This window comes from Panthera pardus, unplaced genomic scaffold (assembly GCF_024362965.1).
Source record: "Panthera pardus isolate Hobbes unplaced genomic scaffold, ASM2436296v1 HiC_scaffold_18, whole genome shotgun sequence".
Lineage (NCBI taxonomy): Eukaryota > Metazoa > Chordata > Mammalia > Carnivora > Felidae > Panthera > Panthera pardus.
This window is the reverse complement of record NW_026526743.1, coordinates 20,151,285-20,165,545: the sequence shown is the minus strand read 5'-3', so window position 1 is coordinate 20,165,545 and position 14,261 is coordinate 20,151,285. Positions and strand designations below refer to the sequence as shown.

The 14,261-nt window shown below is 50.9% G+C and overlaps 1 protein-coding gene across 1 annotated transcript in view; it reads right to left on the bottom strand.

Moving 5' to 3' along the window:
* Positions 1–13,068, bottom strand: part of RHPN2 (rhophilin Rho GTPase binding protein 2) — a 58,704-nt gene extending 45,636 nt beyond the window's left edge. The window contains exons 1-2 of the mRNA XM_053906041.1: positions 12,935–13,068; positions 67–182 (exon numbers count right to left, since the gene is read on the bottom strand). Of these exons, the coding sequence (XP_053762016.1) occupies positions 67–182; positions 12,935–13,003 (185 nt within the window). The 5' untranslated portion in view covers positions 13,004–13,068. The remainder of the gene's footprint in view (positions 1–66; positions 183–12,934) is intronic.
* Between the last annotated feature and the right edge of the window lie 1,193 nt (positions 13,069–14,261).

Here is a 14,261-nt window from a genome sequence, read left to right as displayed (position 1 = left end):
CGAGGAGTTTAGGGATGGATAGGCTCCGGGAGAGGCCGGCTCCCCGCTGAGGCAGCAGACACTTACTTCAGAAGGTTTTCTGCTCCTGTTCTCATCCTCACGGCTTTCAGGATCTGCTGGTTCAAGGCAGCCCTTTGATTCTGCAGTTTGCTTCGGCCAGTTTGTGCAAGGGGATTGCAACCCTAAAGGAAAATGAGAGATGACCCTTCAGAAGTCAGCCACTCTAAAAATGACAGTGTTTATGGGGCGCCTGGGTGGCTCAGTTGGTTAAGCATCCGACTTCGGCTCGGGTCATGATTTCGTGGTTCGTGAGTTTGAGCCCCGCATCGGGCTCTGTGCTGACAGCTTCGGATTCTGTGTTTCCCTCTCTCTCTCTGCCCCTCCCCCACTCACACTCTGTCTCTTCCTCTCTCAAAGATAAATAGAACATTAAAAAAATAAATAAATAAAAATGACAACATTTAGAGGCACCTGGGTGTCTCAGTCGGTTGAGTGTCCAACTCTTGATTTCAGCTCAGGTCATGATCTAGTGGTTCGTGGGATGGAGCCCTACACTGGGTTCTGCACTGACAGCTCGGAGCCTACTTGGGATTCTCTCTCTCCCTCTCTCTCTGCCCCTCCCCTGCTCTCATGCACTCTCTCTTGCATGCACATGTTCTCTCTCAAAATAAATAAACTTTAAAAATAAAAATGACAACATTTAAGTAACAAATGTTTTAAAAACGAGCCTTTTCTGAAAATAAAAGTAACATCAAAATGGAAAATACATAAAATATTGAAAAATATAAAAGAAAATAAAAGTCACTAATAACGATCCAACTCCAAAACAGCCACTGCGAATTGGTTTCTTTCCTGCTCATGTATTTTATGTGCATGTCATTATTTTTCACATTAGTGCAATGTTGGGAGTTCCCAAGACCAGCCCCACGTTCAGAGATTCACTAAGGCTCACAGGACTCAGCACATAGTTGCACTCACAGCTATACGACAGCAGCTTAGTAAGGACCCAGAGCTGGATCACAGAGGAAAAGACATGGGTAGAGTGTGGAACAATCCATGTGCAGGCTTCCTTATGCTTCTCCCTCCCCTGGAGGGGGGGGAGGGGGTCATGCAGAGCACCTTCTTCCTCCAGCAACAAAAATTCAGCAACATGAATGAGATGTCACTGTCCAGGTTAGAAAATCGATGCCCAGGGATTTCACCGGGAACTGATCACAAAGGCACCCCGTGCCTGGCATGTGCCAAAATTCCAGACTCGGGGCAGGAACACTCCCAGCAGGTGTTCATCATAAACCACACGGTTGGTGCCATCAGTCTAGGGGAAGTGAGCCGACCTTGTCAGTTAGGGGATGGAGGGAACGCTCCCAAGAGCCAGGTTCCCAGATACCAGGCAGGGGACAGCCTTGCAAGCAAACCTCCCTGATAGCAGCCTCAGACCTGCTACATTAACTCTCTTCTGCAGACTGGCACATAACAGCTTATCCTAATTCCTCACTTAACACTCTATTATGAAACTTCCCTGCTATGGAATGTTTCTTGAAACCATGATTTAACAATTGCATAATACCATCTTTTTTTAAGAATTTACCATTTCCTTAGACATTTACATTGCATCTAAGTATCTGCTATTATTTGGTGCATATTTGTAAACATGAATCTCGATGAACCTCTACTTTTTTCTTTAAGGTATATTTCTAGGGCAGGTATGGCCCTAGAAACCTCTTAAAGACCTCCAGTGCACCCCAGCCCAATTATCCTCCAAGAAAGAAAGCCACTCTCTGTTCTCTGCCCCTTCTCCCCACCAGCCTTAGGCAACCACAAATCTATTTTCTGTCTGTACACATTTGCTTATTCTGGACATTTCCTACAAATGAAATTTTACAAAAATAATGTCTTTTGGAATGGGCGTCCTTCACTTAGCATGATTTTTCAAGGTTCATCCATGTTGGAGCTTGTACCAGTACCGTATTCCTTTTTGCCCCTAACTAATCCCCCATTATATGAATATACCACATTAATTTATCCATTCATCACTTGACGGACATTTGGGGATGTTTTCGCTTTTTGGCTGTTATGAATAGGGCTGCTTATTTGTGTATACATTTTTATGTGGCGTTTTTATGTTTTTCTTTCTCTTGGCTATAGACCTAGGAGGGGAACTGTTGTGTCAGTGGTTAATTTGGGGCCTACCCATTTGAGGAACAGTCAAACTATTGTCCAAAGTGGCTACACCATTGTACATTCCCACCAACAGTGGAGGAGGGTTCCAATTTCTCCATACCATCAATAATACTATTTTTCTTCTAACAGACAATCTGTGTGATATCTCCTTATGGTTTGGATTTGCATTTCCCTGATCGTTAAAAATGTTTAATGTCTTTTCATGTGCTTATTGACCATTTGTGAATCTTCCTTGGAGAAATATCAATTCAGATACTGGCCCATTTTAAATGGAGCTGTCTTTCTGTTGTTGAGCTGAAAAGTATTATTTTAAAAAAATTTGTTTTAACATTTATTTATTTTTGAGAGCCAGAGAGAAACAGAGCATGAGCAGGGGAGGGGTAGAGAGAGAGAGAGATACGGAATCCGAAGCAGGCTCCAGGCTCTGAGCTGTCAGCACAGAGTCCGACGTGGGGCTCGAACCCACAAACCGCAAGATCATGACCTGAGCTGAAGTTGGACGCTTAACCGACTAAGTCACCCAGGTGCCCTGAAAAGCATTAATCTTTGCCAAGTTGCTATGCAACTTGGAACAGGTATCCTATTCTAACAATTTGCATTTATTATTGGTAAAGGCAAACTTATTTTTTTATATATTATTGATCACCTGAAATTTTTTAAAATTTATTTTGAGAGAGAGAGAGAGAGAGAGAGTGAGCGGGAGGGGCAAAGAGAGGGACAGAGGGAGAATTCCAAGCAGGCTCCATGCTGAGCATGGAGCCTGATGCGGGGCTTGATTCCATGACCTTAAGATCATGACCTGAGCCAAAATCAAGAGTCGGAAGCTCAAACCGACTGAGCCACCCTGGTGCCCCAAGGATTCACTCTGAAAAGTTTAAGAATTTTAACCTAACAGTGTTCTTCCCACCCCAGCTGGTAAAATCCCTGCAATCTGAGTGAGGGCTCTGTTCCTTTTAGAGGCTTATCTTTAGGTCCTGCCCACAGAGGGTGCCGTGGTTACGGCCCAGGAATGGCTGGTGGGCAGCACTCCGTGAAAAGATGCCCTTTCTCTCCAGTTGTGTCACTGCCTTTCCGCTTGGCCCCACCTCTGCCCAAGCCAGGTCTGTGGCCTCCACCCCAAGGAAGAAGGAGTTATTCAGAGCCCTAATCTCAAGGATTCCCCATATCAGTGGCCTTTGGACTAGTGGGTCAGACCCGGGTTAATTTACAATGCTTCTCCTTCCACAAGATTTCTCATTCTTACTCACTAGGATTCGAATTACACAGATATTCAGAATCTGATTTGGACTGGTCTTAAAAGTTAACATCTTTAAAACCACCCAATGATCTCTGATTCAAAATAAAAGTCAGAAAACTATCTTTTTCCAGATATAAGATTAAAAGGTCTTTACTGTTAAGCTAATGGAATATTCAAGGCCTAAACTAATGGCCCTCCTCTTTCCTTTATACTTTCTAAAATTACTATGAAGGGGTAGCTTTATCTGGATGGCTTCATCTGACTCAAAAATCACATGGTTCACCCCAAGCTGTGTTCCATTTTACAGAGAAGCTTTAATAACGAATTCCTTTATGGACACTCCCAGAGCTAAGATAAGCTGCCATTCCAGTTCACGGATAAGAACTTTTTCCTACTCCTATACTCTACCCAACTTCTGGCTAGCCCACAGATGCGGAGTCAAGTTCCTAGATAAGAGAGAGGAATGCTTAGGATTAGATATGACTGAGTAATTAGAACCAAAATGACATTACTTCTTACTGACAGGTAGGAATGCTGGGCCAGCTGGAAACACTAGGAACACCCACAGGACTGTGGAAGCTTCTCAGAGCCCCAAGAAGCAAATCTGGGCAAGACTGCCATAAAGACCCCCTGGCATCTCCAGAAGCTGCCAGCTGTCCACTGGCCCCTTCAGCGGTTCTCTGGGGACCCACAGTCCTCGACCATGCCTCAGTTCTTGGTGGGTTCCTAACGGGATGGAGAGCTTCTGCCAACTGGAACGAAGGTTTGTGCCAGGGCCCAAGGCAGCACCTGTCACACCTGCTTAACCTGGAAACCGGGAATAGGGAGGCGGTGGGGGCAGAGAGCTGAACTGTCCTGGCCTGGAAGGTCATGGTCCACAAGTCCTACAGTGAAGTGAGTCTTTCTGCCACACAGAGTCTGCGTGTGGACATTTGCATCAATGTTAAAATGCCGGAAGACGGTCCAACAGCCAACACCCAGAAAAGCAAATACTGAGTGAGGCCTCAACTTCATCACAGGGCATGTGTCATGAGTCAGACGGCCAGTTGTGGACCGTGCTACAGCATTTGAGATCCCACAGTCCTAAGGTTTGCAGGTTAAGTGAGCTACTCAAGGCAGGGAGGGTGGGAGCCCGACTCGAGCCCACGTCCCTGCTGTCACTCCAAGATGAGCTGTGAGGCAGTCAGCAGCAGGAATGCGGGGCGATGTTGGCTGGGACAGCTTGCCTGCAAACCCCCAGACACCTTTCGCGTGCTTCTCGGCTGAGGGCTGCCCAACATCACTGTGCATACTTTGGGCGCAGTGACCGGGTCCCCCCTCCCACCTCATAGTCCTTGACACTCAGTGCTCCCCTACCTCCTTTCCAAGGAGAAGAACACTGACCTCATGCCTGCTCAGTTGGAAACTGAAGGCCTCTGGCCCTCAGAGGGACTCAGAGTGAGCACCTGACAGAGGATAATCAGAACTCATGAGGAAGACACCTTCATTTTTCCCCCACTGGCCTTTGCCACCAGCAGGGGAATGTCTCCCCCAAAATGAATACCAGTCCAGGGGGAAGAGACTTGAGAAACTGCTCGTAGCAGCATCTGAGCCCTAGATCAAGCCAGGCCTGAAGCCATTCTTCTGGACTGCTCAGTTAGAGAAGCCAATGCATTCCCTTTCTTGCCTAAACCATTTTTTAAATTGAGGTATAATTTATGTATAATAAAATACATAGATTCTAAATACACAGTTCAATGAGTTTGGACGAATGTATAAACCTCTGGAATCATTACCTCAATCAAACTTTTTCAGGGCACCTGAGTGGCTCAGTCGGTTGAGCGCCCGACTTCGGCTCAGGTCATGATCCTGCAGTTCGTGAGTTCAAGCCCCACATTGGGCTCGCTGATGTCAGCACAGACCCCACTTTGGATCCTCTGTCCCCCTCTCTCTCTGCCCCTCCTCCTCTCACACTCACTCTCTCAAAAATAAATAAACATTAAAAAAAATTAGAATATCTTCATCATCCCCAGGCCACCAATACTCTGGTTTCCATCACCATAGACTTTTGCTTGTTCTAGAACTTCATAGAAATGGAATCGTACAGTACATACTCTTCCGTGTCTGGCACATTGTGTTCAATATTATGCTTTGAGACCCATCCACACTGTTGCACTTCTGGGTGGTTTGTTCCTTTTTATTGCTGAGAATTCCATTGTAGGGATGTGCCACAGTGTGTTTATGTGCCATTTTGGATTGGATTTTTCTGGCACCTGCAACTCATTTTTCAATTAGTCCTAATTAGAATCAGTTCACCTAGAGCAAGAACTCCATTTGCCAACATCCCCCTGGCATGCCCTTTGTGAACAGTCACATCGCTCAGCTGGGAAATACGTGTTTAAAAGCGATACCCAGGCACAACTTGGAGGCACTTCATTTGGAAGAAAGGACAAGAGTACTCAACCTTTACCTACAGAGACAGACACTAGGAAAGGGAGAAAGGCCAGGTCACCGGGAAGGCAGATGCAGAGAGAGGGACTGGAGCAGTCTTTCCTCCCCCGGCCGGGGTCCCACTCAGGTCAGTGCCTGGCACCTGACTCCCCTCTACCCAGAAAACCGGTATGGGCTCTTCTTCCACAGTCAAAGGTAAAGCTTATGCATGTAGATGATTTTCCAGCAAAATGAAGGCACAGTGTGAACCTGGGGTCTCCAGGTCAGGTATAAGACTGAGTAGAGGGTGACAGGGCAGGGTCTCCTAGCTAGAGCCCCTCACACAGTTCGTGAGTTCAAGACCCGTATCTTGCTGCTGTCAGTACAGAGCCAACTTTGGATGCTCTGTACAAAAGGGCGTGGGAAAGAGGGTACTTTTTGTTGCTCCTATAGCGCAAAGATGTTTTCTATTTTCTCAGCCTTTCTCACTCCTTCCTGATGACGCAATCCCCCACTCAACCACCAAACTTTGGAAAACAGAATTGTTTGTTTACGAGTTAGCCAGAAGCTGTCAACCAGAAAGCACCAAAATAGCACGCAGTACCCTGCAATACACACATACATCTAATTTAACTTCTCGCCATGCTGGAGATTCAGGGCACATTGGATGAAACAGAATCTAGCTTTTCCACATCCATTAAAATTAAAACGAAAGTCTAGCGTTTTTCAAGAGCCCTCCTGCCCTTCCAGGATCCCTGCCAGGAGCCGGGGTGGCAAATCACAGAGCACCTGCTTTTCTCCAGCATTCCCAACCATTCACAAGGGGGGTGGGGAGGCCACAATATGAAATCAGCACTTAGCCATGATCCTTCACTAAAGGCTCCCTGCAGTCACTTCTACTAGTCTTTATCAACACCTCCTGCGCACCACTCACAGTTACTGTGCAACCTGTTGAATGAGTAACAAAGCTTTTACCATCACCCAAATCTCCATGGATCAAATATATTTCCAGTCCCACCTGAGGACCTGCTTATTTCACCCGGTCGGATGCACTCACCCACAGCTAACAGTTCCTGTCTGCAAAGCGTGTCTGCGTGGGAGAGGGGCTGGTATGTGTGTGTGTGTGAATTTGTACATTTTTGTAATGACTTTTTTCTGCAATTCCAATAATTCATGTTATTTCTACAAGACACATAAACAAGAAAAATAACTTTTTTTTTTTTTTGAAAGTAGGCTCCATGGCCAGCATGGAGCCCAACTCAGGGCTTGAACTCATGATCCTGAGATCGAGACCTGAGCTGAGATCAAGAGTCAGACGCTTAACTGACGGAGCCACCCAGGTGCCCCAAAAAGGAACTACTCCTCAAGTTCTCCATCACCTGCCCTTTTCTCTTCTTACAACCCAATCAAAACCTGGGACTTTCTAACGGCATATGGCCACACCGAACTGCGTGGGTCTGACCAGAAAGTCCTGAAAGACTCACATCTCTCCTCCTGTCCCTGGTGCTGCAGGTGGGAGACCTCGCTCCCAGCCGGCACCCCTCACCGCCCACTCAGCCAGACACCCCGTCCTGGGGCTGGGCTGCACCTGCAATCCCACCGTCCTCTGTGGCCACCTCCAATGCAGCCTGTCACGAGACTCTAGTACCTGAGCCAAAGAAGGAAGTGGTGACCGGGCTAAAACCAACGCTCGGTATGAACAGGTGGTGTCTTGGGAACCATCCAAATAGCCCCAGGAAGCAGGAGACGTTTATATTGTTACAGCTAGCTCATCATGCTGACTCTCCTCTGAGTCACCCTGAAAATTCTGTTTCTGCCAGGGGACCCCTCCTGGCCAGGATCCAGCAACGTGAAGAGGTGCTTGTCATACACAGCCTCTGGGCTGCTAGCGTGTATCAGTGTAGCCAGGCAGACGCTCACCAAGGCCATGATCAACTTGGAGCCAGTCTGGCCTTTAGGACCTGGCTCAGACCATGGTGGTGCATGGGGTGGGGCAGAGGGCAGCATCAGCAGCCTTCACACCCTTCTTCCCATCCAACGGGAGGGGGTCCAGACACCCCGGAAAGCTGGCGCTGATGAGCCTCCATGACCGACACTGAGCACGGCGGACCGGGCCTCACAGAAAGCTCCCCCGCACACATGTGTCTAACGCAGAATTACACTTCACGAAGATGAATGGTGCAAAGGAGGAACCAGGAGGAGTGTCTAGGTTAAAAAAAAAAAAAAAAAAAGAAAAGAATTCTTCCTTCTCTGCTGGAGCCTCAAGGGAAGCCCAGAGTAAACAGGGACCATAAATCAGGACACAGTGAACCTTGGGAGCCTGTCCAGCCTGGAGGCCTCTGTGGACAAGAAACAACTTCTCCTCCAGCTCTGGGGTAGAAACAATGGAGCTAAATTCATTTCGGGTCATTGGTGTTCCCAAAGGATGAAGAGGCAGAGATAAGGACAGACAATACAGCATTTTGTCCTGATTTTCTCCTTCCACAAGGTGCTAAGACCTTTTATGCGGGGCCCTTTCAACAGCCCTAGAGAACAGCTTTCTCTAGTTTGTCTCCAAGTGGTTTTCTCTCCTGGCCACGAAGAGGATTTCCTGTGGGTTTTAGGACGGAGGCACCCAGAGAGCTCCAGGGACAAGTGTCCTGGAAACGTACACTCCTCTGCATTAACTATAGGTCGGAACACACACTGTTCCATTCTCCCGCACACGTTCATTAAGATGAGCATGAAAATCTGGGAAAAAGAAGCTCCATTTCCACTGGTCATTCTTTTAAGAAAGCAATTTATAGCCACCGAGCTTGTGCCTCTATTTAAACATATTAACGTAAAGGAAAAACCAGTGATGGGGCACCTGGGTGGCTCAGCTGGCTGGGCGTCCGACTTTGGCTCAGGTCATGATCTCACAGTTTGTGAGTTTGAGCCCCGTGTCGGGCCCTGTGCTGACAGCTCAGAGCCTGGAGCCTGCTTCGGATTCTGTATCTCCCTCTCTCTCTGCCCCTCCCCCCACTCACACTCTCTCTCAATCTCTCTCAAAAATAAACAAACATTAAAGAAATTAAAAAAAAAAAAAAAATCAGTGAGAAGCCAGAGATGAGAGAAACAAAATGCAACGGGCCAGAAAGGATTCTGTGTTTGTTTGTTTTTAACTGGGAGGCCCCCCCCCCCCCCCCCCCCCCCCGCCAAGCTGCCAGCCCAGGAGGCCTGACCTGAGGCCAAGCTGTGTCCGTGTCCTCGGGCTTTCTGTAGAGCCAAGTCCTACACGACCCCAAGAAGATGCTGATTTACTGGGGAACCTCCCTCTCTGCCAATGATGGTCTTGTGCAGGGTCCAGGTCTTGCCGGCAGAGCGAGCTTTTTGGACAATTCATTTCCATTTTGTGTGTGAGTCACACAAAACAGAGTTGAAGCTCTGAATATGGACGCAGACTCCCCCCCAACTTTTTGCACTCTGTTCTAAAGAAGCAGATTCCTATTCAAGCATGGCCTGAGCTATCCGGACAAAGCACCGACTCCCAGCACTGCCCGCACCCCAGGACACGAGGCCCCCTGTGAAGGGCCACGGAGTTGAGTCTGCCCCAGAATCTGACAGGGGTCAGGCTTAGAGCTGTCACTCAATAAATGCTTTTTGAATGAATGGAGCAGAATGGCATTTTCGAGAAAAAAGGGAGGGGAAAGACGATAGGATAAGGAACAGGATGAAAGAGAAGCCTGATTTTAGCAGAAATTAATTTGATCCTCTAAGTGTGCACAAAATCTCCAAAGTCCAAGAACGGGACGGGGGAGCCCACTCTGGTGGCATCTCCAGTCTCAGGGGTCCTCGCTTACTGCCCCTGGTTGGCTCATCCACCCAGTTTGTCCGGCAGCTGCGTCCCAGCCCTGCCCTGCCCCTCACCTCCTGGGACCCCTCCATAGCTTGTTCTCTTTCTCCCCTGAATCTTCAACCTGCCTTCCACCCCGAACTTCCTTACCTTCAGCTTTAAAAAGTTGAAAGACTTCCTCATTCTGAAATGAACCTGCCTTCTTGTCTCTCCTCCACCCCCCATCTCACTGCACCCATCACCTTCTCTGCCCTTCTCCCCTCTGCACCCCACCTCACTGGCTTTTGCCCCTGACTCTCTACCCACCCATTGACTAACAAGCCCCTGAATATCTAAATCCAGTATTTTCCAGTGCTCTTCTGATTTGTCAACCCCACCTCTCCATGAAAAAGAATCACTTCTCTCGGCTTCCATAATACTGCAGCCCTTCTGGCTTGCCTCCCATCCCTCTGCCTGCCCCTAAGTGGCAGTATTACTCCTTTCTGTCTTGGGCCCTTCTCACAACACCCCAACTGCCTCCTATACTGGTGCCCCCAGAGCCCCATCTCCAGACAGGGTGTTTTCATGGCTTCCGGGTCCCTCCTCACTGGGACCACCACTTGGATATGTCATGGGGGCCTCAAATCCACCTGCCCCTATACACCAGCCTCCAAGTTGCCCCCACCTCAGTGAGGTGCCTGGCCATCCACCCAGACACCTAGGGCAGACAGCCTGCACTCGTCAGCAGCACCTTCCTCGCCATATCCTAGCCGTTAGCTCTCCCCATCCCATGGACACTGCTGCTGCCCATCATTCTCACCTCCTCACTGGGATCCCTGCCTCCAGCCTGGACCCCTGGTTTAAGTTAGTGGTGCAAACTGGTCATCAGGGTGGGTGGTGAGGCTGTGTTTACACAGCACTTTATAACTGAAAAGCCAGCAGTGGTCCATCAATGGTATCAGAGCAGAAAGGGCAGAGATGTTGAAAACTTCAGGAGACTAAATCCCCAACTCCTCCCTACCTCCCCACCATTGCCTCTCCCCCATCCCCCACTCGGAGATCGCTCAGCTTTCTGGGGCACGTATCTGTCATGTCTGGTCCTTCTTGAAACACTCTGATGGGTCCCTGAGGTTTCCAGGTTCCTTAGCAGGATGCGTGACCCTGAACAGCCTGGTTCCCACTTACACCTCCACACCCTAGAGGGCTCCCTCACAAGTGCTCACAATTCCATGCCTTTGCCCTTGCTCTTCTGGCTACCTAAAGTGCTCTTCCTCCCTTTCTCTCCTGTGGAACATCTACCTCTTTCATTCAGGGAGCATTCGTTTTAGGTCAAACTGGCTCCGATCACAAATTGAGAAAGGTTCACCATCAACACCTTTTATCATTCTGGTACAAAGAACATTCTTTGGGCTGGTATGATGTAGCACTACGATCATTACAAGATCTCCTTTTCTTGTAGAGATGGTTCTAATTGTAAACCAGTGATTCACCTTATTTTATACCCATGATTCTCCCATTTACCACCAGAGACACTGCATCTAAAAAAACACCCAACCAGGACACCTGGCTGGCTCAGTCAGTAGAGCATGCCACGCTTGATCTCAGGGGTTGTAAGTTTGAGCCCCGTATTGGGTGTAGAGATTACTTAAAAATAGAATCTTTAAAAAATAAAATAAAATACACCCAACCTTGCATCTTTTCCTAGTTCCCCCACCAGCCATCCCCTCTCTTTCTTGTGCACATCCTTCCCTGGAACACCTGTTCTGGAAGACTTGGGAATGGAACCCACACAGGCGTTCCACATCTCTTCTACCCCTCCCTCTGTCATCTCCCCCAAATGCTGCCGTGGGTCCAGACTCCCACCTGTTCAGAGAACAAACAATTCAGGAAAGAAATGAAGTCCCAGGAAGAGGCAGCAACTTGCTGAAGGCTACACAGGAATTTTGCCAGGGTGGCAGCCAGGTTCTGGGGCCTGAGGACCAAGATCTAGGGATTCCCAGGCTCCACCTCCTTCTGCAATTCCATGGCCTGTGATCCTCTGCCCCAAATGCCACACATAATTAGAAGTTATAATCCTGTAATTCCATGATGACATCTTTGAACTTAAATATACCTTAAAACTACTCTTTTTTTTTTTAATGTGAAAAGCAATTTAACCAAAAAGAATTTTTCCCACTCTATTGTCACCTGTTTCCAGTCCCCCCCCCCCGCCCACCCCCTGGGGCCACTGTTCCTCACCGAAGAGAAAAGCCCAAAGTTTGTGTCATGTGGAAGAAGATGCCAAGATCATTTACCGACTGGATCGTTAGGCTTTGAACAATTAAGCATTGACTGAGAAAGTTTCACTTCCCTATTTATAATTACACACTTTGCCTTCGGTCTTATGGGTTATAAAGAAACAATCTCTCAACCCACCGGGTCAAACCTGGCCAACCTCCGAAGGCTATTTTTAGATTCTTTGGAACCTACAAGGAGGCAGGGTGGAAAGTCTCACCGTGTCTCCGGGTTCGAAAGCATTTTCATGCCAACCTGCGGGCATCTCAGCGCCCTAGCTCTGCGAGCTGGGGTCGCTTTTGACGGACTGGGCTGCAGGGCTGTTATCCCAGGGCCAGCGGCGCGTACGGAGGGTCGCACGGAAATAACAATCTCCCGCCAAGCCAGCACTCGTAGCGGGTCTTTCCAACAATCAGATAAATACTCTTTAGCATAAAGTGAGCAGGGGCGAGGCCGCGCCCTCATGTCTGCCGCGCGCACTCCCTCCCAGGAGACTTCGGGCAGAAAGGGGGCAACGCAGAGGTCACCTCCCACCGGCAGCTCTCCCTTTCCTTCTAAAAGTCGAAGAAGCGGACACTGGAAGCGTTCTGGAGGCAGAAGGAGAACGCCAAGCCACCTGGGGTGATCTCTCTCCACCCCGCCAAGCGCTCGGGTCTAAGGTGGGCTCGGGTCCCAACGTGCAGCAAGGCCGCGGACACCTCCACAACTAGGAATTGATCCCTTCCCCAGGGGCGCGGGATAGTCGGCCGAGGTGACCCGGGGCACCCCTCCGGGCCCCCAGCCTCCTCCGCCACCTGTGCGGGGCAGCCCCAGGAGCCCCTCCCCGCCCCCAGCCCCGGAAGCCACCTGCACTTGGCCGCCCGGTACACCACCGCCCGGAGCCCTCGCCCAGAGCCTCTGCCCCGCCCACCCCAGGCCGGTGCGCCCCCTCCCCCTCCTGGCCTGGTCGACCCCGGCCCCGAGCTCCCGAAGCCCCTTCCGCAGCCTGGGGGCAGAAGGTCTGGAGTCCGTAGGCTCCCCGCCCACCCGAAGCCGCCCACCTTCCGAAAGTAGCAGTCGCCCTCCTTTTCCAGCGGCTGGGGGGCCGCGGGCAGCAGCGCGTCGGTCATGCTGGCGGCGCGGGCGCGGAGCGAAGACTGTGTGAGGCACCGCAGCGCGTCGGTCTGGGAGAGCGCCCGGACACGCCCCCGCCCCGCCCGCCTGCGCTGCGGCCCCTCCAGCCCCGCCCCAGGCCAGGCCGGGAGCCCTGGAGACCGGGCCCCGCCCGCCGACACCACGCCCCCAAGCCCCGCCCCGGCTCAAGAGTGGCCTGGGGAGCCGCGCCCCAGGCCCCCGAGGCTAGCCTCCGGGGCCCCGGGGCGCGTCGCTCGCTTTCTCCGAGCCTCTCGGTCCTAATCTGGGCTTCGCTGTTTGCTGTCTCAGTCCTGTGGCGCAGAGGCGGGCCGGGGGTCTCCGAGGCCGCAGCAAGGCCGGGGCTGGGGACCCGGCCCCTTTGCTGGAGCCCTGGGGTAAACGCAGCGAGCGCGGGGGAAGTCGTGGCCCCTCCCTGAAGGAGCACGGGTGCCGCGGGACAGTGACCAAACCCGACGCCACGTAGAGGGCTCGGCGAGAGTCCTGGACCCTAAGCCGAGCGGTCGGGAACAGCTTCCGGCCCGGGGAGACCCAGGCCCGAGTCGGGGACCCTGAGAGAGAGCTGGCTGCTCCCCTGCGGGCCTTAGGTGGGTGACTCAGACCTGGTGGCGTGGCGGTCAACCTAATTATTCCCCCCACCCTCGCTGCAGAGACTAGGCGGATCCGCTGAGGGTCGCGGATGGTGCTGGGGGATCCCCAGAAAGAGGTTTGTGCCATAGAGGTGGATGTCCTTGAGCACCTCTACCAGTTAAAACCTCAGTTTTCTCAGCTGCAAAATGGGGCCACATCATGCTCTCTCAAGCTGCCAGAACTACGACGAAAATGCATGTTAAAGCCCTTAGCCGGGGTGTAGGGACGCGCCTAGCTTAGGAGCAAAAGGGGGGACTATTGGGACGGGGTTCACACCACCCTCTCACCACAAACCCCCTTTGACCAATAGACAGCGGGGGCGGATCCTGAGGCCCGAGCCGGAAGCCCCCCTCCCCCGGCCCGCGGGGCCACGCCCCTCCCGGCTGCTGTCCTGCTGTCCCTAACCCCCTCCCCCAACCGAGGGACAATTTTGCGCTGTTGCTGCTGCGTTTGGCTGTCGCCGTAAATGCCTCCGGTAGAACCGAACACCGTCTGCATTCAAAACAAGCTACACATTTCCTTCTCTTCAAAAAAACGTGGGGGGTGGGTGGGCGGGGGCGGGCAAAATGTGTGCATATCAGGGGTTGTTCAAGAGTTTTAAAATAA